The sequence below is a fragment of the Labrus mixtus genome, chromosome 2, assembly GCF_963584025.1.
Source record: "Labrus mixtus chromosome 2, fLabMix1.1, whole genome shotgun sequence".
Lineage (NCBI taxonomy): Eukaryota > Metazoa > Chordata > Actinopteri > Labriformes > Labridae > Labrus > Labrus mixtus.
In genome coordinates this window covers 28,484,330-28,511,484 of record NC_083613.1, presented here as the reverse complement: position 1 = coordinate 28,511,484, position 27,155 = coordinate 28,484,330, and the positions used below count along the sequence as shown (strand labels likewise).

Genomic DNA, 27,155 nt, shown 5'->3' with positions numbered 1-27,155 from the left:
TGGCAAGTTCGACAGTGTACAAGAGTTTTAATGCAATTATTATTATTTTTTTTAAGGAATGCATTTGCGTGAGTGTGCCCACACCGTGCTCCAGGTGGGCCACCCCAATTTAAAAAAGAAAGTCTGGACACGCCCGTGCTCTTAACTTGTGTTGCTTTAGCAAAACATTATTTTACAAACATTAAGTGAAGCCGAAAAATGCAAAAAATAGACTAAAAGCCTACACTACACTGTGAATGGGAAAACATTGTTCTTCTGACCTTCGCTTCCGGGTTGAGACGACCTGTCATCTCTTCTCCAGCATCACTCCGCCTCTCGCGCGCGGAAACCAGCAGCATCCACGAGCTCCTCCGCTTTCCCACTCGCGCGCGCGCGCACACAGCCCAAGCGGATTCCAACAACATGGTGCCTTTGAGGTTCACGCCATGGAGAAACACCCCGAAAGCGAATTAATAAAGCCCCAAAAAAGATGGATGAAGAGTGTTTACCGGAGCCGGAGCACCTGCTGATATTTGTGAGGAAACTCAAAGAGGTGTTTGACGTGTGTGACGCGGACTCGGACGGTCTCATCCTCCTTGAAGACTTGGTGCAGTTGGGGTCGCAGTTTGGTAAAGCAGAACAGGTGAGAGAACATGTTATTCCACCTTGTGGCCTACTCTTCTTCTTATATCCATTTTTTAAAGCTCAGACTGTGCCACACACCCTCATTATTCTCCCAAACTCTGCATACTACTGGAGGCTGTCTTGCCTCTTGAAATTATACTACTAAGGCTTTCAGGTTGCTAGCGTCCATGTAGTTCCTTTTTAGGTTTTGACACGCGAGAGGCCAATTAGTGAGAGCTAAGCCAGACCCTGGGTAAATCACTGTTTCAGAGAAAGTTCCTAATTTAAGTTTTCAAGGTTGGAGCCATAATAACCATATTAGAAAGAAAAGTTAGTTTCCTTGCACTGCAGTGGGTAAAGTGGGAAAGGGGGAGTCCAGCAAATGGCCTGCTCCTCTTTCAGGGTCCTTGTCTGATCTGAATGAGTGGATGTTGTTTAAACTCAGAAATTAAGTAACCTAAATGTTTACTGAGCAAATATGTCTTTGACTTTTAACTTTGACCACTGTAAATGCAAATGCTTCATAATATAAACATTTCTGAGCTGATTTGTTAGGCCGGGTCAAAACCATTATCCATCTGTAACATAATCCAACATCTAAAGAAAGTCAGGCAGTCAGTCATATTAAACAGAACTGCTCATGGCATGTCTGTCCACTACTTTAAAGTCTAAACTGCTCCAACAGTTAAACATCTGCTCAAAGATTGTAGGCCAACCAATGCAGAGACTCTTATCAGCCTATGATCAAAACATGTTAAGGCTGGCTAACAGCATAACCTCTGATCCTAACCACACTCTGAACACAGAATATAAACTACTACCATCAAACCGGAGATACAGGGTCCCACGTTTTAAATAAGGTCAGACTGAAACAGTCTTTTGTTCACCAGTCAATACTCAAATTAAAACACGATTAAGGTGTTTAAGGCCTCTGAATAGGTCTTTTTTTTTTTAGGAGTAGATTTCTACCCCAGAACTACATTTCTACCCTGGTAGATTTGGTGGAAACGCATGCATCTCCTCAGAAAGACCGTAGTTCTTGGGGATAGTTCCTCCGGTGGAAACGGGGCTCATGCCTGAGTCTGACAATAAACTTCTGTCAATTCAAATCAAAACAAATCAAATCAAATCAAAACAGTGACTGTTGTAAGCAAACTGAAATAAAGGAATGTAATTTGACGATAGGATGAGAACTTAAAGAATAGGTCTACTAGTATGAAATAGTTTTGACTCAAGTTTGTTTTTGCAACTATAAATGAATTACATACAGTATCTTGACAGAAATACTTACACACTCATCATAAGAGGCCCTGATGAAGAGCATTTATATTGATCTTTAAGAAAAGACTATTGGTGAATCTACAGAGACCGTTCCCCTCACATGTCACATCTGATGTCTTAAGGAAGATCGGTAACCTGTTGGGTTGGTTTATTCTGTGGTAAAATGTCAGTTGAAAAAGGGTTTAATGATTTATTCATACTTGTAGCTCTTTGCCCTCCTCTTTGCTGAAAGTTGTTTTTGGAAAATAACCTCAACCGACCTCTTTATTCAGTCACTTCTGCTGCACTGTTTCACATGCAAAAATAATCGACTCGACTCTGAACCGTGGTGATGATGTGCTGTTTGAGTTATTATGCCTAACTGGGTGTCTATGAATTTCAGAAACAAAGACTACTATGTGGATGTCCTAATTAGATAATTGAGGCCTAGTAATTTTCTCCAAAGTGTTTTCCCAGTAAGCCCTAGTCAAGTTAAGTCAGTCAAATTTTACAAAGGGTAAAATAATGTTGCATGTTCTGCAACTTTCTGACCCAAAGTGCATCATTTTTTAATGAATCAAGAACAGTAATGGATTTTAAAAGTCTTTCTTTAGTGCACATGTTTCACATCCCTGCGGCTTTGTGTCCCGCTTGCACGTCAGGTTAATTGATCGCCGACGTTGATTGGCTCCCCAGTGTTGTGTTGCTCATCAGCAGGAACATTGCAGATGCACTGATTAGTTCCTGGGGGAAGCTTTTCACTGACCTGGGAAAAGGCTTGACACGAGGAAGGCGATGCAATTTGTAAAGTCAAGAGAAGATCCCTCTCTTCATCATTTCACAGTGCATCATCATTTATGACCTTTTTCCTTTTTTTAATGATTACTTTAATGGGTCGTTTGTATTTAGTGATCAAATCAAAGTGCTCACATTCTGGTATTGAAATACATTTTTTTAACACAGAAAACAAAAAAGAGGTTCTATTTTACGCCCCTTAAAGTACCACATGTACACCTCTGCTATGCCTAATGAACTGTATTAAGCAAAATTCTCGTTCCACTGCATGCGTTTTGTCCTCTCATGTCATTGTCCTATATGCGTAAATCCCAGCGGCTGCTTCGTGACGACCTGACCTACAATGGAACCCAGTAGGTGACTCTCTCTCCCAGTTGAACTGTCACATGTAAATGTGCACTCGCTCATATCCTACACTTTTCTCCACTGACCTCTTTTTCGTTCCCCTTCAGTTTGTCCTCAATAAATGGGGCAATATCAGAAACGCTAATTAGTATGTCAGACTCAGCACCTAATAAGCCTGCACGATATGAGAAAGATATGCCAATGTGAGCTACAATTTTTTAAATGTAGCGACAATGACGATAAATAAACAAAAAATAAAGAGTGCATATAGCTATAACTCAGTTTCTTTGTATATCTGCTGTTCTTAATGTCACCCTAGTGAAAGAGATCTGGATCTCAATGGGTTAATTACCTGGTTAGATAAAGGTTAAATAAAAAACACTATTCCTGTGTTTGCAACATGTCCCTCCTGCATCCAAAACAAATCCCCAAAACCTTTCAATTTTCCTCCACTTAACCGGCACTAAAAATGGTAGCTTATAGTTAGCTTTAGCTTCATCTGACATAAGATAAGATAACACTTTATTGTATGTTTGCACTGAAATTTGTAATGCATACTGTAACAAGCTCAGAAACCCTCGCATCCCAATCAAGTCCCATCACACTCAAAAGACAGAACGTAAAAACAACAACAAGGTGTACGTTTAAAATCACAGTGTGGAATCACAGGAGTGACATAAATATATATAAATAATGTTAGGAGATTGTATATGAGAATGTGCTCACAGTCCATGTGCAGCCCAGGTTAGGTAATGATTGGAAATGCTCTTCTTTTTGTTCAGCAGTGATATGGAGGGAGGAATGAAAGAGTGTTCCCCTTACAGTTTGGCACCCGTAAAACTGGCTGCATGAAATTGGTGATTGTGATTGATGTGTTTACTGTTTACTGAGGGTGATCTCGCAATAACTATAAAGCCACGATTAATTGCACAGCCGTACTGATGACTTACAAAACAGTCTATTAATATGTGATTTGATCCAAATAGATTTTGATGTATTAAAAGTATTCAAGGGGCCTCAAATCAAAACATCTCAACATCCACTTATCAGCAGTACAAAGAGGGTGTGATGGGACTTATTCAAGTGTGTTTTTATGTTTAAATAACGGAGTGTAAGACTTGTTACAGTATCTCCACCTTTCAGTTGTTGTATTTTAACCTACAAAATCCCAGAGGTTGTTTCCATTTGACTGCAAACTTTGCTAAAATTAGTGCTGTTAAAACTGTGCTGGCGGTGGGTAGCAAAGAGCATAATGTATTATTCAACAATGGCGAGTCCTCGGCTGCAGGCCTCTTCAGCGATGTGAATGTGGGAGGTCCATGAGTCACAGTGTGCAAAGGCCATGCTTTGGTCACTTTCATTGTACTGTAAGTGGGGTAGTTCATATGAGGTTTGTTTGATTCAAACATCCATCTGCCTTCAGTCTTGGTTCAGGATAAAAAAAGGTGTTGTGTGTGTGGGGGGGCCGGGTTCGAGTGTGACGTGTGTTCCCTTTCCCTGATTTCCTGCTCTACCCACTGTCCTAAAATCCTAAATATTAAATGAATCTTTAAAAAAGGAGTTTGAAAATAACTATTTGTTTAAATTTCTGAATTGTTGGTCATTGTTGACTAACAATACAAGTTTCAGACATGTACAGCTTTAGCATCGTGGAACAAAAGGATTTTGCTGCAGGACTTTAAACAGACAGACGTCGATGTTTTTTTAAGTCGTGAAGAGAAGAAAATAACCCGTTCTTAATGTTACCTTTCTTGAACAGAAATGAGTCTGGTGTACTCTGATTGGCTTCATGTTCTCTCTGTGCTTCTCACCAGGTGAAGAATTTGGTCAGATGTCTGGACTGCGACTCTCTCGGTAGGATCAGCTTCAAAGACTTCTGCGGTGGTGTCCTCACCATGAAAGGTTAGAAGAAAGTCAGATATGGAAGCGGAGGGTTAATGTTATCTGTGTGTGAGTGTGTGTGATGCATGACTATATCTTTTATTTCTGAGGGTATATCAGAAACAATATCATGAAAGAAAAATCCAGTTACATTGTCGATAAACTGTTGCCTGTGTCGCGTTGGTTTAGTGAGAACATTGTGGCTCTGTATTTCTAAACGTCTTTTCCTTTCTACTGTAGCTATGGAAATAATTAGCATAGGCTTCATTTCTTCTTCTTTTAACACATTAATGTTTATGCCAACTCATCATAAAAATCTTTCACAGTTCTCTTCTATTTGTGTTCAGTGTCATTTAAAACCAGGTCAATTTATCCATTACAGTGGCTGGAGCCAACCAGGACACAGGAAGGGGCCTTTTGTAGTTCTGCATTGTTTGCAGGCTGTTAGAGTTGACCTGGCAATTATAATAGGTTTTTTTCATTAAGCAGCAGAGTGTTAGTAAATTATCTTTTTATGAAACATGTGACATCCGTTAGACTTGAATTACTTCCAAGTACTGTCAAATATAAATTCTCATAAAGAGGTCAGCATCATGTGTGCTATTCCCTCGTCAATAACACGTAAATTTGAAGCAACCATAAAAAAAAAAAAATACTTCTGTTGGAATAACTGCTGAAATGATAATCTGAATAATAAGTGGTTGGTCAAAATAATGAGCCTGTAGAAAAAGAATAACCTGAATCTGTCTGCTCCCCTCAGCTTTTTGAAGCTTTAGAGCACATTGAAGCTCATTGTTTATTTGCCGCTCTCTCATGACTCCACTGTTTGGTTCCCACCTCACTGCTCTTACAGTGTTGTTCTTCGCTTTAGCGTACAGCTCTTTGGGAAGAAAAGCTTTAGACTGTAGAATACCTGCTCAGCCCCAAACAGCAGCCTCACATATAGTATTGGACAAAGAAAAGCATAGAGCAGATCGATAGATGGTCATTTCCCTCTTGTGTTGTAAAGAAACTAACTGTAACTTATTGCAAGTTCAAGGGAAAGTTTTCATTCACAGCAGTTTATCGATCTGTGTGCTGCAGAAAATCTTGCATCCCATGTTAGCTCTTAAAGCACAACCCTCTATGCAATTTGGAGTCCCCTCGTTTTTCTTCAGAATGGTTTGGCTTCTTTAATAATGTATTGGATTCATTAACTACGCCACTTATCCGCTCTTTTCTGCAACTTTTATCACAAATAGGTTTTTTTTTTTGTCCTGATATTGACCCACAGTATTGAAGTGGTTTGGGCCTTTTCAGGGAGGCTACTTATTTTCCTCTTTTCTTTTTCTCTTTTAAATGTGTCTGTTTTGAAGTAAACAAAAATAAACAAAAATATTCAGGAAAGTACACCGAAAAACATATTTCATAAATTTACACCCAAAAAAAAGTTTATGCCAGGTTATATATCCTGGACTCAACACGCCACACACAATCTGCAGGTGTTTGCACAAATATATTGTATTTTGTGACACCTGTAGTTTTACTGTTTTGGAACAGAAATAATTGCTTTGCAGAGTCTCAAAAAAAAAAAGCTTTGATGAGTCATGTAAGCTTTTTTTCTTCTTTGCAGGTTATGTTGACATACTAAAAAAGAAAAGTGGGGCACAGTTCACCACAAGGCCGTATGAGACAGCTAAGAGAAGCTGCAAGGTAAGATGTGGTTTCCCCTTGTCCTTAACTAAGATTATAGTTTGGTTTCATTTTGCTTTGAGCTGCCAATGCTGGATATATCTAGAATAATATCAGCACTGCAGTGCGTGAAGTGAGTGAAATACCAACAGATTTACAGTCAGACTCTTTAGAAAGGAATAGTGGCTTCACTGTCTCTCTTGATATGTTTCTGCACATGTGAGCAGCTGTTAAAGGGAGTCCAAGTAGCATGTCTGTTAAGAAGCAGTTTAGAGGATTTTTTCATTCTGTTTAGACATCAGTCAAAATATTGCAGTAGTGAAAAGAAAATTGATACAGTAGGTACAGTAATCAAACATTTTTATAACTTCCTATAAATAAGTAGAAGCAAAATGCTTAATTTTTATTCTTAACAGCACTCGGTACAAGACGACTTAAACTGTGTCTTGTGGGCAATTTTATCAATTTGACAGAAAAGAAAGAGCCATGTTGAGGGTCAAAGCAACTGCAGTGACAATGGAAGTGAAGTCGAGCTTGTACTTCACTATTGTGACCACTTGGTGGTAGTGTTGAGCTGCTAATGCTGTCTGGCAGTCTCTTATATACAGCAAAAACACAGACGACATGCAGTCCAGAGAGAGGACTAATGCACGCACTTAAATGATACTAGTTCACAGAGCCATGATAAATTATGTGGATTAGGTACATTTCTATAAACACTTGGGTCTGTTCTTCTAAATGTGCTATTCGGCTTTTGAGACCCCGTTGGTTAGTAAGAAAGTTATTCCTATTTCCTGCTGAAAACGTTTAAAAACCGTTTAATCTTTTTTCGATGTTGTCTCTTTTGCAAATGGAAAGTTATTATTATTAGTATGTCGGTTGCTTTTGTTTTACGCAGGCACTCTGAGGTAATTGGTTTATTTCATCCTCGCCTGCCTGTTGTGTAAGATCCCAAGGTGTTACATGTGACATATTTCATAAAGTCCCGGGGCTGTCTCTTGGGAAATTTGTAACTTTGGTACATAGCACAGCCTCTAGCATTACGCACATGGACACTGTGCACAACAACAAAGTCAAACGAACATCAGCTCAGCATCACACTTGAGAAAAATAACTGCTGTGGAGTGTTTTTGGAGCAGTTTGCATCAATATTATCACTTTAAATTGTAAGTAAGTTAGTAGGTAAATTAAAAAAACAACATGCATATAATAAAAACAGGAACAAATGAGTTCTTCATGGACCGACATTATAAAATCCTGCTGTAACCAGGAACAATAATTGTCACAGTAAAACATACAGTAGATCAGTAGGTAGACTGGGTGGACCTGATTACCTAAACCTGTCTAAACATCAACGTTTTTAGCTGCTTTTTAAAAGACTCAGCAGAGTCAGAAAGACGTAACGAGATGGGCAGGGAACTCCAGAGGATTGGTGCTATGGCCTCAAATGCAAGATCAAAAATAATAGTTTGTCTTCTTAAACCTGACTCCACAGGTTTAGGGAAGTGAAGAGTCTTATCACTGCCGCTGGTTTAGGGTAACATTTCACTACACCAATGGAGAAGTGCTCTAAAATATTCACACCGGGTGAAATGCAATACGATTGCTACCTACCGCTTCTCTGACAGGCGACATGAAACACTTCTCTTTTCTTTGCAAATGCTGTCTCATTTTTGTACTTCCCCTTGAAACATAGCTGCAAAATGAGTTTCTGGTAGCAGTCATAAAAGATAGCTTTCCACTGTTTATCCTTTTCTCCACACAGAGGCAGGTAGGTGGGATTTGCAGTTGCTGGTATGGCTTCAGTTGAGTGTTTGATGGTGTTTTAAGTTTTTAAATGTCTTCTAAATTGGAGGAAATTCTGATTTTAGTCCTTATGCATAGTTGATCTGTTGTTAAATCAAGTGAGCATTGATGCTTATTTACAGAAAGCAAAAACTCCTGTAGGAAAGACTTTTCATCTTGTGGAAAAAAAGAGTAAACTTGAAACTAATAACTTCCTTCACAGCAGCAAAACTCACCTTGTTAACATCTCTTCAGTCAACTGACCTAACCTGGTCGTTAGTTAACCTCTCCTTATCTCATTTCACATTATAGAAGTCTTTCTCTTTTTTCTGGAGGCTGCAGATCTCTAAGAGTATGATTTATGATCCATGGGATCTCAACTATTTGAGTGCCGGGGCTCTCATTGTGGGAAAAAATGTTCTGGTATAAAGTTGTGTTGCCATAGCAAGGAGAGGCAGGAATCCCGAATCTCCCTGGGTGCGTAGCTCTGCTGAGGTGTGTGTGTGGTTTGGTGTGTGTGTGTGTGTGTGTGAGAGTGTTAGAGAGAGGAAAGAGAGAGGGAGAGAAAAAAGAGGGGGAGGAAAGATAAGAAGTGTCTCATTATTGCAGGAGATGTAGTAGGAGAGGATTTATTAGGTTGCTATCTCCTCTCTCCTGCTTGGGTTCACAAATTGGGCTGCAAACACAGGCACACACACTATCACACACACACACACACACACACACACACACACACACACACACACACACACACACACACACACAGTCACACACACAGTCACATGTACCCACTAGTGGAGACAGGGGAAAGACTTTGCATGGCCAAGGCAGGTGTTGAAATTAATTTGGCATGGAGAGAACATAAATTACACTGGTGCACTAAGCAGCTGGGAGGATATACTGAATATATCTTGTGTGTGTGTGTGTGTGTGTGTGTGTGTGTGTGTGTGTGTGTGTGTGTGTTTATTTGTCTGCTTTCGTATGTATGTTGGAATTTCTTGCCCTAGATGCTCAGCTCCAGAGTAACAAGCACAGAGATGGCGAGATCAATAGGAGAGCAGACGGTCAAGGTTGTAAAGGATGCATCATGCATGTTATGGACTTGAGCAAAAGACATGTGTCATATATCTTAGGGTTTGAATATTCCTCATTGAAAAAAACAATCGTTTTTTTTTTTATTTGGCTTTGTGCATAACATTAACATATTACAATCTTATGAATTTGTAAAGATGATGTCATTAGCAAGTCGTTTATAAATCCAGGTGATGGAAATCAACATTTGCATCAGCTCTGAGTCATGTCTCTGGTCACCTGACACATAAAAGTCCAGTGTTCACTCTCTTGTCTCTTTTAGTTCAATGTTTTAACCAGAAGCTCCCGAGGGAAGTATGTGGCACTTTAGCCACTACAGTAAGTGCTGCACTATGTAGCCTGCTCGTCCCCGACACCTTGTATAGTCAGGAGACGAATACGTATGTGAGCAGCAGCATGTTAGCAGTTTTGGTCTCTCCACTGTCAGTCAGTTTTCTCCACTGGATGTGTTGAGGCAGAGACTTCGGTGTTATTAGATAATGATTTGGAAAATCACTCCACAGCACCGTGTCAACCAAAACAAAACCAAACATCCAAATCCAGGCAGAGGACAGAGTCTCTGCAGACACAGTGAGTCGCCATGACACACGTATGGAGGCCCATAAGTGATGATTGAGCTGCATTGCTTTTGTATAAGTCTATATTTAATTTTCAGGAAAAAGCTACTGACTCTATCTTTAAGCTACTTATTCTACTTACGGGTTAATTTAAATATATAAGAGAGAGTCAACAAATAAACTCTAACTAAGCTTTCATTCCATTTGAAACATATGATGCTGGCATAATAAATAATATCATTCAACGTTTTATAGTCGACTGTTGAATGATTAATGCACAACACAGTACGACATTGTTTATTAATATCTTTCACATTTGATCCGCTCACATTCAGTAAGAGAACTTGTAGCCTCAGTATTAAACTCATGTTGTCAACACTGACATCCAGCTTACCTTTTTACCAACCCCAAACCTCAATGAATCCTGATCCTGAAAATATGTGAAAACTGTTTGCCCCAGATTTGCTCAGCATCTGCAGGAAAGATAATCAATAATTTACTCATTACTTGTCCTCTCTTGGAGAGATGTTAATTCTTAACCCCTCAGGGTTTCCAGCCGGTCAAAGGACTCATCCGAGCTCTCACCCTCCTACATTCCTGATAAAGCTCGGCCCTTTCTCTGTGTGTTTTCTTCTTCTCCTGCTAGGTGGGTTTGATCTCTGTGCTCTCAGTGAACTCACATCCTTCCTGGGTTATCGTTAGAGATTACGGCTGAAGGAGAGGTATAGGGTCAGACATCTTCTCGTTACCCTGATCTTTATTTTTAATGCTCTGCTACAGTTTAGTTCACCATCCTGTTTCATAACTGTACTTGTTGAGAGCACAAATCTTGCTGTTTTGTTTGTACTTTGCTCTGCTCTCATCTTTCTCTGGGATTCTCTTTTATCCAGCTGTTCACTCTCTTGCCTCTTTCCTCTCAGTTCTCCTTAGCTTGTCTACATCTTGCTCTCTCTTCTTTTGAATTTTCTCTCTTATCAGTTTTTTCTCTCCTCTTTAGCTCTTCAGATGAGCAGTGAGGAGGGGTTTGCTCTGTCAGCCTCTGCAGTCATTTCATGGTCTGATTACAAAACTGAGATGGTACGCAAAGGGAGACGGGGAGTTGAGAGTGGTAACAGTTAAAGTTACAAGTTCAAACAAGGAAATAACAAAACAGAAATGAAAAGGTGAAACAATGAGAAACAGAGCGACAGTGCAAAGGGCATGTTTGTTGTTGATCCTTGTTTTAACAAACAATATGACAAGATCAGTCCTAATCTGTTTTAGAGAAGTCGAGAAGGGAAGTGAATAGTTTCTAGGATTTAAATATCTTAGTTTAAGTTTGATTGGAACTCAGCAATAGTTTTTTTGTAATGTATACATGTTTCTTCTCCTGCATTATGCTGCAAAGCACATTGAAAAGTACTGCATCTGTCCAAAGCTAAATCTCGCTGCAGCATCAGAACTTTCTGTGTTTTCAATATGAAAATACTTGATTGGCATGTATTCCTGTCATGAAGCTCAGTTTACCATAAAGATTGTAAAAGTTCCCTTTAAGAAGCAAAGGTTAAAAAAAACATAGTCAAGAAACTGCAACATCACTGTTGGTGGTTATGTGCACAAAGACTTAGTTTGACAAAAGAGATTTATTTTCCGGTGTTGTTTCCTACAAACAGTTAAAGTTTAGTTTCTTTCTACAATGACCACACGCCCTCCTCAACCTTAAACAAGACGTTTCGATGCCTAAACGTCACAAAAGTGGAATGTTTGGTATTTCAAAATGAATGTTAGACCTTTACTATACTTAACCAGCCATAACATTCCTCAGAGCTGGTCATGAGATAGGGGGGATTGGGCTTTACGACCATTACTGTGAGTTTTATGAAACAGTCTTTTGACTCCCCATCACATTGAAGTGTGAGGTGAGAAAGCTTGGTTTGAACATCTTTCTCAAGCTCAAACGTCCTTTCCCAACAGCTAAAAAGGAGCCACAACTATTAATGTCACAACATACAAACTACTTCTTTGTATTTCTGTTTGTATGTTTGTGTGTATTTAGAGATATATAAAACACTGACAATAATCAGAGTCAGCTTACTTTAGCAGTTTATTGTACAAACCGCAGACTACAACAGATTATATATATATACTCTATATATTTTTTGTCTGTAGTGTAGCATTTCTTGCATAGTCTGTAGCAGGGGGCATAGTGCGGGGGTTTAGCTGCAGCACATTTAGCCTAAAGCTAAAATCAATTGGCTTCATTGTGTTTGTTTGAATGATTGTATATTGACTTTGAGTGTATCTAGTGGAGCCTATGGATAAAAAGTTTGCATGTGGGTACCATCTAGGCTTTGCTTACCCCTATTAAAGCAAGAGAGAAGAAGAATGACACAGAGACACATTTCAGTGAGAAGACAAATACGTCTGTCTGAGGAGAGGGAATGGTGATAAAGGGAAAGATAGATGGGATGCAGTGGGGGGAGTGTGAGCTGATGGATGTGAAGGAATGAGAGTTTGGAGAGAGATAAGAGCAGCAGAAAGAATGCAGACAATGAGGGAGAGTAAGAGGAGAGAAGAAACAGAAGAGAAAAACAAAACAAAGAAAAGATAAGAGGTGGATGAAGAGAGAGAGAGAACAGAAGTCAGATAAACCAAGCTGCACCTTTTTATGTAATTTATTAATGAGGGAGCCATTAAGCCGGTGGATGTGAGTGACAGGGCCTATTAGTGAAGGGGACACTTTATTATTAGCTGAATTAAATGGCATGCTTTCCACCACAGAGTCTAATCCTTTACCAACCTAAATAATAATATTACATTTGACTTAGTTTAGACTTTCCAAGAACAAAATCAGGATCACATGGTAGAGTGAAGGGGACACTCATCAGACCTCATTTCTACATCAGAAACTGTGCAGACAGAATCAGAAATGGATGATATGGGCAGGATGAGCCACAAGGAAGTGTACGGGCTCCCTCGCCCCGGTAAAGATGAACATTGTGACAGATCACACAAAAAAATAAGCAATGTTAGCTGATGAGCTTAACAGAAGTGACGTCATAGAGTGTGAATTATTTATCAAGATTTGAACGATTTTTGAGGTTTACGTTTCAAGTCAGACTGGGAGAAATTGTACATGCACTTTATGTCTTTAACTGGTTTTCATCTTCTGATTGATTGATTTTGTTACTCGAGCAAAACCTGCTTTTATTTCAGTCAGACATAAGAAGTTTGAAATGTGAATTGTTGGCAGCGTTAGGTCTACATCAAGGGTTCCCAAACTTTTGCAGCCTGTGACCCCCAAAATAAGGTGCTAGAGACTGGGGACCCACACTGTCCATGGAGGTTGGTTAAAGAATTCACAATGTGCACACACCCGGCGGACTAATCGGACATCACTGAAATCTCTTTGAGCTTTTTTTTTTACACAACCTGTTCTACAATTTTGCCAAGCAGTTGTGCATTATTCAGAGCCTTCTGATGCTCGTTACATCTGTCCGCCTGTGTCTCATAACTCTGTCCCTTTGCATCTCCAAAATCTAGAAAACGTGCGCCTTCACGTTATATAAACGGTAAGCTTTATGCATCTGTGTGGAAAATATGCTCAGTTTTTCACACATTGATCACAGAGCGGTAGCCAGTCATCCCAATATTGTGGAGTTGCAAAATCCTTTTTCACTCTGTTCAAGCAGAAACAGATCAATGGATATTATCAATAAAGAAATGCATCACGGCATCGTAGTGGCCGCAACACAGAGCCTCTTTTAAGGACCATTGTTGTGTTTCCTCCGTTTTTCAATCCTCATTTTCAGTTACCAGAAGAAGACATTTAAATGTTAAACGCAGAACTTGGCACTGGCTGCTGTTGAGATTGTCTCAGTTTTACATCCGATTCTCAGAGGATTAGAAAAGCACACACAATAGGCCGACGGGGAAAGGATTATACTTAGTTTATTTGGAAGTGCACAAACATTGCTGCCTTACAGTTTTTTTTGGCACCAATGTCTGTGGCTCAGTTAGTTAATTAAAGTTTAGAAGGATTTATAGAGATGCAACACACACACACAAACACACACATATGTACAAATACACACAATACACACAGTCTGGAATAGAGACAAAGGCAGAGTCCCACCAATGACAATCAAGGACACGCCGAGCAGACGTGATTATGCTGTTACTGTCCGGCTATATGGCAGGACTGCTAATGAACAGAAACATCACTCGTCCACCCCAAGACCTCCTCTCTCTCTCTCTCTCTCTGTCTCTCTGTCTTTCTGTTTCTCCTCTCCTATGATCTCTCTAACAAGCAGCGGCTTTACATACAGCTCACTTATATCTGTTTGCATACTGGACGTTAACGTATTCCTTCTCATACATGTTATTTATTTTTTGCTTGAATATTCTTACATGTTTGTTGTTGATCGCACCATCTTCTAATTTCTTCAATCATCTCTGAAGTCAGACTGCACAAATAAGTGATTCTGTTTCAACTTGATAAATGATGCTTTTCACTGGCATTTGATTGCCTCAGACGATCCCACTTTTTTGGTGTGTGTGAGCGTGTGTGTGTGTGTGTGTGTGTGTGTGTGTGTTTTTCAGGCATTTTCTTCTAAGTTAATCAAATCTCAGTCATGATATTTAACACCTCCATTAAGGCTCCTTTTATAGCAACATTCATATTGCTGATATGAGAATATTATGGGAGGCTGCATTTCAAGCCGGAGGCAGTGTTGTGGGATGAATTAGCATTTGGACGAGCGCTGCAATGAATGTGTGCAAAGCCGGAGTCGAGAAGATGAGGAAGGTGATTTCATGTTTATTTTTTTTGTTCCCTTTACTAGTTCTCCTGCAAGTTTACATGACCTTATTCTGACTTTGAGCAGGCTTTTACTCACTCGTATGTCCCTGTGTGAGTGTGTGTTTGTGTGTGTGTGTGTGTGTGTGTGTGTGTGTGTCTCGTGTTGCTACAGGTCTAGACCGTCTGTCAGTAGATAGAGGTCACCTCCTGCCAGCAACATCTGGGCGGAGATCATGAGGAATGAGATTTTACACAGACACACAACCACACATGAAGTTGAATACCTATATTTATTTCCTTGATTATAAGGAAGCTAATAGATTCTATTTGGGGGTTATACTCAGAGAGTCTTTAACTAAAAGTGGTGTATTTCTCTGCTTACTTTTGGTGCAGTGTGCCCCGTGTATGATCTGTAAGGTATCCTCTCCTGCTGCCAGTTAACGTCTGGGCTTATGCCATGTGTCTCTTTGAAAGTACTATTATGTAAAGTGACCAAAATGCAAAAGACATTTCTGTTGTCATTGATGCTTTCTCTGTTCTGCTGGGTCTTTGCTGCTGCTCTGCCTCAGACTTTTCCAGAACACCATGAGAAGAACTTTCCAAATGTAATTTGTACCTTCAGTTGTGTCATTTAGGGCCCCATCATTGATCATCAACCTATCCTTCATAATATATTTATTAGAGTGAATATGAAGAAGAGGGACAAAACATAGCGCTGATTTTGAACAAAAATGTTTTCTGTTTTCTTAACATCAAGTATTTATTTTAAAACTTACTTTAACCATCATGTCAGATCATTAAACATGATGTTAGATCATCAAACTGAATAATTCTTCAACTGCGCCTTGTAACTTTTTGGAAGATGTAGGCACAAATTGACGCTCTGTTGTGGTTAGATTAGGAAAGACAAATAAACATTGTTCTACACTGCAAGACACTAACAACATACCAAGTAGTGTTAAATCTGGAGGACAAACTGTGCTAATGTCGATGTTGTGTCCTCATCCATTTCAACTTGTGTGTGTGTGTGTGTGTGTGTGTGTGTGTGTGTGTGTGTGTGTGTTTGTGTAATCTCTTCCGGCCCTTCCTTTTATATAACACCCCTCTCAACACTTTGCTTTGCCATCACTTTTAGCTGTTATTTCCAAACAACTTCTCCGTCGGACTGAGTGTCTGCCTCTGTCATTGTTCTGTGCGAGACAGAACAGACAACATGTTAACTGGCACAGCTATGATATGCCCTTCATATGAACAACATAGAGTCATAGTACTGAGCACATCACATTATTGTGCATTCAATAGCTATGTCTTTAACATGAATATAAAACGTGCATATGCTTTAAGTTAATACAAAAGGGACATAGCGGTAGTTTCACAACCCAAACCGAAATGAGAGCTTGTAGTGTTTTATCCTTAGAATGAGTAAAACATGGACATAGTCTAGGAGTAGTCGTAGTAGTAGTGACATAGTGATGTCACCCCATGCTGTGTGTAAAGTTGTTTATAACCATCAACAACTGTGAAGTCCTTGAGGTCCTTGTGTGTTATGTTTGGGGCATTAACACAAAGCGGGTGGTTGTGTTGGTGTGTTTGTTCATGATGAGCAGAGTTTCAATTGTTGTCGGTATTGTGTTTTCCCTTAATTTGCTGAAACCTTCTCATACAAGGTAAAGTGCAGTCACCATAACAGCACACTGTACGCAGGCGCTTGCCCTAACACTGACGGCCTATTTCCAGTATTTGTCAGATATGGACAATCTCTCCCTGTGTGAGGCATGAATGAAGAGGTCAAGGACGGATCATGTCAGGTCCTGAATGTCTTAAATCTTTAAAAAAAAATAAAAAAAATGTAAAAGTTGCTCTGGTCTCGTTATGGTGTCCAGCAGAGTCTTTTTTTTCTGTTGATGCTCCACTGCAGAAGGAAGGACATCATTGGGTATTTGCAGTGGGAAGAAAAAACGAGGCCACTGTGCCATCTGTTTGCCCTGATTATTATTAAATTAAATAATTAACCCTCTCCCTCTTACTATCTGTCCCTCGCTCCATAATTTGCTGTCATCCGTCCCCGCTGTTATCTCCCTTGACTCCTGCTGGAGGTCTGGGAAAAGCTCTGCTGTCCGCCTGTCTTTCTTGTTAGCCACAATTAGTGTCCAGACCTCGTCTTCCTCTTCCTAAAGTGGATAATCTGAATTGCTTGCTACAGCACTTTTCTGCCTCTCTCTCTCTCTCTCTCTCTCTCTCTCTCTCTCTCTCTCTCTCTCTCTCTCTCTCTCTCTCTCTCTCTCTCTCTCTCTCTCCCTCTCCCAATCTGAGCCAGCATTCTTAAGTAGCTGAAGGCCAGTGCGCATAACACTGCAACCATCCTCTGGAGTCACGACTCCTTTTAGCATCCCTCTTTCCATTTTCTTACTTTACTTTCTTTCTACTCTGTTGCTCATGTTTTTTTTTTGGGCCTTGCCTGATTCAATCATTGATTTTCTCCACCAGCTCTTTGAGATTCTCTCGCTGCCTCACTCTCTTTGCTTTTTTGTTTCTTTGATCCCCGTTTTTTCTTCTTTGTTTTTCTCACTAGCATTCACCCAATATTTTTCTTTCCACTAGCATCACTTTCCCTTTCTTCCTCTCATCTTTCCTCTCTTTCACTCTCAGTTTTTTTTTGCTCCCCCTTTCTCTTTCTGTTTGTTTAATTAGGTCGCTGATTGTCCTGTGATGTTAGGACTGAATAGAAACGCTGTCACAGGGGCTCAGTGCTGGATGGTTGCCTCCTCCTTCTTCCCCTTTATCTCTCCCTCTGCTTCCCCCTTTCATAAACAACAGAGAAATACACACTCCCACTCACAGTGGGAGTTGTGGCGTTGCATCACACCCGGGGGAGAGTCACAAAACTGACTGTAAATGAGCAAAAACCTTTAAGGGACTGCATTGTTTGAAGAAAGTGGAATATTTTCAAGCATAATATTTACATGTTTCTGTAAATGAGCATAGTTATTTGGCACTGCAGATGGAGCATACAAATGTTCTAGAGACACAATTGTGCATTGTTCACTCAAAAAGTATGAAACCTCGATAATGCTGTCATCTCCCAGTTGAATCCAATGCATGAAGGATGCTTCTATCTATATTCCGATTTCTCTCCAACAGTGTATGTAGCAAGTTTACGAGGCAATTTCACGCATAAACCCAGGATTACGACGCAGCCATAAAGGAAGTTCACGCATTGCATGAACGGTTTCAACAGGTGTTTCAGCAGGTTTTATACTCAACAGTGTCACAACAGGGACACACAGACACACGCTATAACCTCACAGCTGGCTCTAATCCTTTTTCCAGGTAAACGACAACTGTGAGTGAAAAGAAAGGAGACATTTGGTGTAAATGTTTGCCTCGTGTGTCAGCACCCAGGTGTCTTTTAACAGCAACACTGCTGCAATGCTTTTTGCGCCCGCCGCAGGAGTAGCACTGCAAGATTAAATGCTGCAGTTTAGGTTTATATAACATTTAGTTCATCACATGTTCAGCAGCTTCAATAGTTGTATTGTGGATGTTTGATATAGGGGTTCTAAGTTGCAAGTATCCATGCTGGTGTTTGAGTACAATGTGTCTCTTGTTGTGCTTTGAAAAGTTCTATAAAGCTTTAAAAAAGGTTTTAAAAGTGCCATAACTGTCGAGTGGCCCCCCTTGTAAATTCAAATATATAATCAACTGTGTTATTTCTTTGGCTGTCTTGTGTTTGTTCTTCTCTTTGCAAAGTGCTTTTCATTCCATGACCTTGGTAAATAACCTCTTTCATGGTTCAGTGTTTTCGCCCCCGTCTGTCGGGCTAATTAGCAGCCATTGTCTAGTTGCATTGTTCCAGTGTCATTCACATCCTTAACCACTGTAACCTTTTAATAGAGGAAATAAACACCTCCATTGAAAACCTCCTTTCCTACTGAAACACTTTTTCTTCTTCTTTTTCTCTGGATTTCAAATATACCGGGGCTTCTGATGTAATGTGTAGAGTTTTGAAAGTTGAATGTTGTTGTAATTTCTAAACACAAAACTTTCTTCTTCTCTGTTCACCTTTTGCTCTACCACATTATAGTCTTTTCCTTTATTTTCCCGTCCTGATGCAGTTTGAAATCAGGCTTGTCTTTTTCTTCCTCTTCCTCCCTTTCTCATTGATCCCTCTGTCACTTGCCGTCCTAGTTGTCTGGTAGTGATTTGATGGATGGATGGTCTTCTCGTGTATTGATCATCAGGCTTTGATCTGTTGTCAGTCACTTGTAAGCTCGGGCCTGCTCAGCATACTGACACAAGAGACTCTGTGTGTGCAGTCCATGTGTCTTTTTACCCATCTCTTTTTAAGATGGAGGAGATAGATACATGCAATCACATAATAACAAGGCTACATTTCAGACAGACGGCTTCAATGTTAGCTGGAAGAACGTTATAGCGCAATTCAACAGGTAGATCAATACTGCAAATTAGAAAATTCTCCATTCTGCCATTTTGTTACGAAATAGACCCACACAGGTGACGTTTAGAACAGGTGACCAATGGTGTTGTAACATCTTTGCTGTATTTGACTGCAGGGACTTGTACAGCACAAGGAAAAAAAGAGGCTTTCATGTATCAGATAACATTATTACAATTTGGCCCATTGATCTGTTGAGCCCTCTCTGAAAAACAGAAGAGCCCGATGGTCTGGTTGGTCAAAGATCTTTAGATTTCTGCTGCAAAGCAAACATCACTTTGTTCTTAAATTGACTGTGAAAATATGTGCAACATTTAGCATCATCAGCTCATAGAGTGTTGCTATAGTCAGTGTGTCTGTGTCTGTGTGTGTGACTTTTTGCATGTGGTGCTTTTTGATGTCTGCCAAAGGACTCTTTTATTTATACAACTTTTTTAAGTTCACGTCTTCCTCACTTCGTGAAGTTTAAATGTAAGTGTACATGAGTACTTTCTGTCATTAATTACAGTTACAATGATTATTGTTGTCTCACCATAGGCAGATGTGTTCTCACTATGTGAAAAGAAATCAATACCTCCACATATTTATGTGTGAGTCTTCCCTGCAGGCATCACTGACCCAGTGGCCTGGTTTCACTCATATTACAGCCGTATACAGTAACAGATAGATGTGTATGTCCTGCTGAAGGAAGGGTTCATCTTTTACATTCAGTACTATATTTCAATTCAACATTACAATTTTGTTATATGTACTGTGATATATTCATATTATTGTTTTTCTCCTGGGTTGGTCTGTTCAGGTTGTGTGTACATGTGTATTCCTACCAGTGTGGTGAGGTTGTGTGACACAGGATTAACATTTGCATGAGGCATCCATGTATTTTTTTATCTTCTTCCCAGTTGACTTTTGTGTTTTCTGTTCCTGTCAAGTCAAATTCCCCTTCAACATTTTTCAGTCACACATACTCAGACTCGTTTATTCATGGTCTCACTTCTTTTTTTTTCTGTCAAAACCAGCAAACCGGAGAGAAATGATGCTGCAGATTTTCAGGCCTCTCGCTCAAACTCTAAATTACCCCATCCTCTTGACGCCTCCACTGCCTCCACTGCCTTCATTGTCATCATAGTGAATCTCACAATGTTGTGCAGTTAGTTCTTGTGTGTTGTCAGATTTCAGGCTGTCTACCAGACCTCAGCTTCAAAAATACTCCTCCAAACCTTAACTCACTGTAACGATAGAGGATGATAATGGCATCTAAAAAAAAAAAATCTTTGAATGTATCACCACTCTTCCGCTTACAGTATTTGAGCCTGTGAATAATGTCATGGATGGGATGACTGGAAGTATTGCAGGCAGGAGCACCGAAGGCATTAATTAGGCTGTAGAATCAGCTGCAGTGTGCAGCACTGAAAACAAGGGCTACTGGGGCCGAGCCACTCAAGGACAAACGCTTAAGAGTGCTGGCCAAATAGTCCGTAACAAGGTCAAGTTGTGAATGACAACACTGTCAAAACAAAACATTAAGCCTACATGTGGCAGTGCATGAGTGCACGTTCACAGAGCGTGCTTAGCAAGTATAAGATCTTCTTTCTCATTTGTACGCATGCCTGCATATCTACAAAAGTAGCAACAGAGTTATTGGCATTCGCAACACTATGCCTAAATACCAACCCACTGCCCCATGAAGAGCATCCCTGCCTCGTTTATTTCTTTTAAGCTCCTTCTGCTCACCTCTCTCTCTCTCTCTCTTTCTGAGTCTGTAGGGTCTCGCTCTCTCTCGCTCTCTTCATCCATCTCTCCCCCCACCCTCTTCCTCTCTATCATTCGTCTTGCTGCATTGCGAACCCCAGCAGCTGGTTGAGAATCCCCACTGAGTTGTTTCAGCTGAACTCTGCAACATGCACATTTGTTACGTTTGCGTCGTTAATGCCACTGTTTGTGTGCAGGATTTTTTAGTGTGCGTCTGAAGGTGTGTTTGGGTTTGTATTAGCCCTGCGTCCATTCACCATTGAAGAGTATTATGTAGATTCTCAAACCTCCTCTTGTCCTCCGAAAGAAAGAATTGCAATAACGTCTTGCCCTCTCTGAATAGCATTAACATAAATGTGTTAACACTTAGTGAAAGCACCAAGTGAAAACCCCGGCCCTTGTTCCATAACTATGTGTTGCCGTCTGAATGAGGCAGGTAGACATGAATAGAATTGTAAATGGCTTCTTTGAAAAGAAGGAAAGAGGCCAGCCCTCTAACAAATTGCACATAAACAAATAGCCTCAGGCGATTGGCTGAGCCCGGGCCAATATCCTTGAGAAGTGACGGAGAAGGAGAGTGAGAGGGAGCGAGCGAGAAAGGAGACTACAAGAAGGGTGCATTCCTTTCCACATAATTGGGTTTTATTTGGCATCCTATCTCTTTTCACCTCTCCCTCGTTTCTCATCACTCCATCAGCATGAGAGTACTTACATCAAGCATCAGGACACAAGCAGCAGGCAGAGTATGAGTCATGAAATTAACACTGAAACACTGAGAATATGGCAACAAGCTGAGGAGAGACAGAGATAGCAAGGTAATAAATTCACTGACATTTTCTTGTAATTTTAGCAGGATTATGTTTTGACTCATCTGAAGTCAGCTCTTGCCAGAAGCTGCTGAGTCAAGTTACTAAAATTAGACGAGGTGAAACCTGACCCAACACCACACAGCTGACCCTACACGAAAATAGGAGATTTTGTGAGGATTTTAATGTAAAAAAAAAGGTAAATGGTGTTTTCATATATGCTAAATATTTCCAGTGTGAGCTGATTATTTAAAGCGACTGGTGTAATCTATGTGCACATCATAAAGCAGCTTCATTCTCTTTTCTGCTTCCAAGTATGTTCTTCTCCGCTCTTTATTTGATGTCCAAAAAAAAGGAGCATTAACGCAAAAGACAAAATGGTCATTAAAGCATCAGATGTTGCCCATCAGAGACCCCACCCCTGACACTTGTCTGACAGGGAAAACTTTACACTGTAAAGGGCAAGTATGGGTAAGACATTTGGACAATTTCAGGTGCAGGCTGCCCTGAAATGTTCCAGAAATGTTCAGACATACATAATGAAATTAAGTGGATAAAATTAAAAATACTAATTCTAATGGTAAGGTATATTGAGGATTACAGACGGCACAATTATAATATATTATGCAAAACATAAGTAGGGCAAAAACAAATAGAATTCTTTATTATTTGAAGTAGCTCAGAGATCAGAGGGGATTTGTTATGGTGGCAGTGGAGTGTGTGATTTATATCTGCACACAGTCTGGGACAGGTCCTTCAAACATAAGTAGGACAACAGCAATGTGGAAGTCAGGGAAGTTCTCAGGTAACATATTAGGGCAGAGCATTATTATAGCAGCTCGTTCACTCAGGGAGAATAATGCAGAAGTGTACCACAGCCAGATATCTGATCAATCATTTCCAGTGAAATCCAGCACGTTGTGGTTAGTTCCGGTTTAGTAATCACAATGCAAGTGAAAACAAGAACATAAAATGGATTCAGACTCGCACACATCTCCACCAAAACACATGATAAAGAATAAGATGACCTTTCTATGTCATACCTTTATGATTATGCTCCCTCTCTATCATACAAACTGATTATTCCCCCCACAATTCTTATTTAGCTAATGAACAGTCTGAGAGTGTGACTGTGTACAGTATGTGGAGCTCGCGTTGTTTCTCTACACGTCGCGCTTCTGCAACTGGGATACCAGTCTTGCACTGTAGTAGAATCAATTTGGGGCTCCGTTACAACGCTGCTGCAGAATCGCAATCTGAAAGTGTGTAGTAAATGTATCATCCTCAAAAACAGGTATTTTGGTGTTTGCTGTTTGCTCATGCTGCTACCTATTTCAGTCTGCCCCGCTGTGCAATCATGCTAATGTGCATTGCATTAACATTGTTTTGCTTATAGGGGATGAACATTGAATTTATTATGAAGTAGAGTTCATCAGAGTATATCTGAATAAACTTCAATATGATACACTATGTCTGGATTGCAAAATAGCTTCATGACTATTTAATATTCAAAATAGTCATGGAGCTAAAGTAGTCATGGGCTAATGCCAAACACAATCATAAAAATCCAGGATTCACATTTCTGGAGCTGTAATTAGAAATACTGGATTTTCATTTTTGGCATCATTTTGTTTTCCTGTATCTCTGACTCTGATAAGAGAGCCTGGTCTGCCTCTAACTGGAATAGAAGTGTGGAGTAAAGCGTGGAGTGGCAGCTGAGAGATGATTGAAATGCACTGCAGGCATCAGAGCTGGGATAAGAGTATGAAGAGGAATGATGTTAAATATTGCGGAGAGCCCACTCCAAGAAGCTTTCCCTACTTTTATTTTAAACTTCTGTACGTTCTTTAAGGAATAAAATTATCTGCTTATGCTTAAGGGCAGCAAGTGTTTAAATTCTGCTAAATTAGTTGGACATCTAGGGGAACTGCTTCGCTGACAAAAAATCGTTTTTAAGAAAAATATGATATTACAATTATTATCATAGTTTTTCTTGTATGTAGCAGTACAAGGAATTGGCAGCCTTTCTTTTTAGGATTCTTTATGAGATTTGTGGATTATTCTCACCTCTGAACTATAGACTCTGCAACAAAATGACCAAGATTAAAGTGGAGGGGATTGTAATAAGGTTACAGTATATTAAAGTCTGCTATGTAAGTGTTTTGAGTTGTCTGAAAAAATAGTCCAAAACCAATTATATTCATTCCTACAACATAGAAACAGGAGATAGTTACACGCACATCACGTAGGTGCAGGGCAGTGCAGAAACAGCAGACTGAGGAAGACGATAGGCCAATCACACCCAGAGTTTTTCTTCAGGGCATCATTTTTGAACTTTTGAATTACCTCCTGAAGAATACCTCTGGTAGAAATGTTGTGCTTGTGATTAATTAAAACTTTTTGTGGTATTTGAGCAAGTGCCCGGGCCTATTTTTACAACATGAAAAAACAAACACATTTTCTTGTGTTGAAAGGATTTCTGGAATTCTGCACAGAATCTGTAGAAGTGGGACCAGATGTTGGTATCAGAAGTGTTCTGTATAATTTCTTTGTAGTTCTTGTGTATCGTCCACCAGCATTTCACTGGCAATTACTGTATGAAGAAAACAAAATGTGGCAAGTAAAAGTGCCAGAACGTAATCCTGAACGCTTTTGGCAGTCATCTCACTATGATTTGGCTTTTATAGATAAAATATCTTTAATCAGATATCTGCATTCAACTGCAGCTGACGGTCCGGTCTCAGAAGTTGTTTCTCAAATTGTTACTTTTTATTATCGTAGTCAGACTGTCAACATAGTAACCCAAGGAAAAGAAATACTTGGCAGAAAGTTTTCTTTCCTGGGGCGTCTAGTGGTTAGTGTGCACGCCCCAAGTGCTGAGGCCATGGTCCTCCACTCTCCTCTCTCTAAAATAGAAAGGTAACAAAAGCCCAAAATTAAACCTTTAAAAAATATATTAATACTTTTTTTTTCTTTTTGCCTGAAGCCCAAAAAAGTTGACTTTTTCCTGGGGGGTTATATCCCCGTCTGACGATTGCTGATTTGTTCAGGAGTGGTTTTCTGTTGGTTGACTTACTAGTTAAGTGAGTTTTTGCTTCAGCTTGATTGCTTATTTTCAGTTTTGAAAGAACTCATGCAGATAAGAGTGACTTTCTGAACTAATTTGACAGTGAAATGCACAACAACATCACCTCTCGCCTTCTCTCTAATGCTTCCTCCCCCCCCCCCTTTGCTCCCCTCCATTGTGTACGTTTTTTTCTTTCTGACCCGTCTTGATAAATCTGCTGCATCACAGAAGACAAACTGTTTGGGTTAAAGTGACAACAATCCCCTCCATCCCCCCTCTCCCCGTCTCCTCAGCCCACACAGGCTCTGCCCTCTCCTACAGCAGGGACACAACACAGAGGCAGGCAGGACTTCATATGCAAATATAGCCTGAGTGGGCGGCAGTCGAGAGCAGAGTGTGCAGCAATGTGAGGACTCTCGCAAGCCACGCCCACAGAAGCTAGTCGCTAAGCAACCATCCGCAAAGGGGAAGGAGGGAAGAGGGGAAGGAGGGGCCATGAATTCAACAACTGTTGCCTGATCTGAGCTCTCACTGTGTGAATGCAAGTCAGCCGGCGAACCAGTGAGGGAGAGAGGGAAAGAGTGTGAGAGAGTAAGGTCCAGAGTCTGTGCTTGTGTGTATTTGTGAGTGTGTGTGTGTAACGGAGAGAGAGAGAGAGAGAGAGAGAGAGAGAGGCAGGCTCTTACAGAAGCCAGGCAGCCGGTGCTGTGTTTTAAAGTGAACGATACATCCTGCTCCGCTCCTCTGCCTCTCTTTGGATTATACCACTAACAGGGACTCACACTTTGGACTATCCCGGCGCTTCCTCCTCCTCCTACCCTCGCCTTTGAAGGGAACACCTGTGTTGTGTGTGTGTTTTGTGTGTGTGTGTGTGTGTGTGTTTCTGTGTGCAAGCAAAGGCAGCGGACTTAGCCCTGGTGAACAGGGCGAGTGGATGACTTCAGTGGTTGAGGGTTTGGCATTCGGATCGAGGGGGACTGCTGACCATGGACTCCCCTCCTCACTAGTAAACGGGGTAAGCAAAGCATCCAGACTGCACCCAACCGGCTGAAAACGGGGGGAGATGAAAGATTCTTTTTGACAGAATGAGAACAATACACAGACACGACTCCACAGGAGACGTGAGCGGTTTACTGAGACAAAAGGGGAAAAGGCAGAGATAGTTTTGAGTTAAAGGGGGGAGACTGGTGGGTAAAAAAGAGGTTGTGCAGAGCCCATTGTCCCCCACTTTGTGTTTGAATGTGTGTGTGTGTGTGTGTGTGTGTGTGTGTGTGTGCAGTTGACCCTGCCTCACAGCTTCCTTGTCTGCGTGTCTGTCTTGCTCAGCTGTTGGCCTCTGTGTCATCACACTGCACCGTCCTGTCACTTCTGCTATCCTGTATCCCTTCTTACTATTTTGTCTCCCTGAATCAGTCGCTGCTGGCTCTGTTTTGGTTCAACATCTCTTGAGTGTAATGGGATTAATTGGAGGGCAGGGTAGCTGTAAGTAGAGATGTTGTGATTAAAAGTGTGCAGTATACTGTCAATGTGAGAACAACAGGTTTTCTGTATGTCAAGATGTGAATTATATTTTACTTTAATGAAGGACAGTGTAGGCTGTAATTCCAGTTTTCCATGTGTGTTTTACATCTTTATTATTATTATTATTATTCAGTTGAATTGAAAAGATTGAGAGACCAAAAGCTTCACACACTAAGTTCTATTCTATTTATTAAAGTATGTAGCATGTTTCTTTATAACCAAAAAGTCCCATTGTGTATTGAACCACAAGAATGGATATTATAAATTAAAGGTGTAATGCTGAAGTTATTTATACTTTTGGCTTGAAGAAGAACTCCTAAAGAAAGGCTTTAGATGTTTTAAATCGTGGTACACGTAGCTATAAACTCAAAACTGTCATCATAAGATCAAATACAAAAGTGAAAAAAACTAAAAATGTTTAATGCAAGTTGATCTTGACAACACAACTGATACTGACTTTGGGTACTATTTATATTCATTCATTACTCCAAGAATAGAAACACAGAAGGGGAGTTTTTGTTTGTCTAGTGCGGTTCTCAATAGCTACATGTGACGTCAGACTCTGCCGAGGTTTTGAATGCTGCTGGTCTGTGACTGGACATTACGTAATGAGATTTACTCTTCTTCCGCCAAAAGGAAATTCTCTTCATGATTGTCCCAGAGCCCAAAAACAGTCCCGTAGGACTTTTGTTATCCACTCAAATGATTTGCTTATTTTGTATATCGTTAAATACATTTGCTTTTTCCATTTGTTTAATTTAGCCTAAACAAGCCTTACTTTGAGCCC

At 40.3% G+C, this 27,155-nt stretch overlaps 3 protein-coding genes across 5 annotated transcripts in view; all 3 read left to right on the top strand.

Moving 5' to 3' along the window:
• Nucleotides 1–27,155, top strand: part of misp3 (MISP family member 3) — a 138,285-nt gene that overhangs the window by 21,924 nt on the left and 89,206 nt on the right. The gene's annotated exons all lie outside the window — the stretch shown is intronic.
• LOC132954966 (rab11 family-interacting protein 4A-like) lies at nucleotides 299–10,998 on the top strand. The gene is made up of 4 exons (XM_061027537.1): nucleotides 299–622; nucleotides 4,818–4,905; nucleotides 6,497–6,576; nucleotides 10,987–10,998. Exons 1-4 carry the CDS (start codon nucleotides 470–472, stop codon nucleotides 10,996–10,998), a joined length of 333 nt encoding a protein of 110 aa, XP_060883520.1. The 5' UTR covers nucleotides 299–469.
• Nucleotides 8,256–27,155, top strand: part of rab11fip4b (RAB11 family interacting protein 4 (class II) b) — a 46,060-nt gene continuing 27,160 nt past the window's right edge. The window contains exon 1 of one of the 3 annotated variants that reach the window (XM_061060257.1): nucleotides 8,256–8,326. Coding sequence is in view for 2 of the 3 variants with exons in the window: in XM_061060241.1 (XP_060916224.1) it covers nucleotides 25,782–25,862 (81 nt within the window). In the remaining variant the exon portion in view is untranslated. Of the gene's footprint in view, nucleotides 8,327–25,345; nucleotides 25,863–27,155 lie in introns of those variants that run through there. The other 2 variants (XM_061060241.1, XM_061060250.1) reach the window with 2 other exon arrangements.

Bases quoted from the DNA above. Each gene is read 5' to 3' on its own strand.
- LOC132954966 (XM_061027537.1), top strand. From the start codon at position 470: ATGGATGAAGAGTGTTTACCGGAGCCGGAGCACCTGCTGATATTTGTG. The intron at 623-4,817 runs GTGAGAGAACAT...GCTTCTCACCAG, and splicing joins AGTTTGGTAAAGCAGAACAG to GTGAAGAATTTGGTCAGATG. The intron at 4,906-6,496 runs GTTAGAAGAAAG...TCTTCTTTGCAG, and splicing joins TGGTGTCCTCACCATGAAAG to GTTATGTTGACATACTAAAA.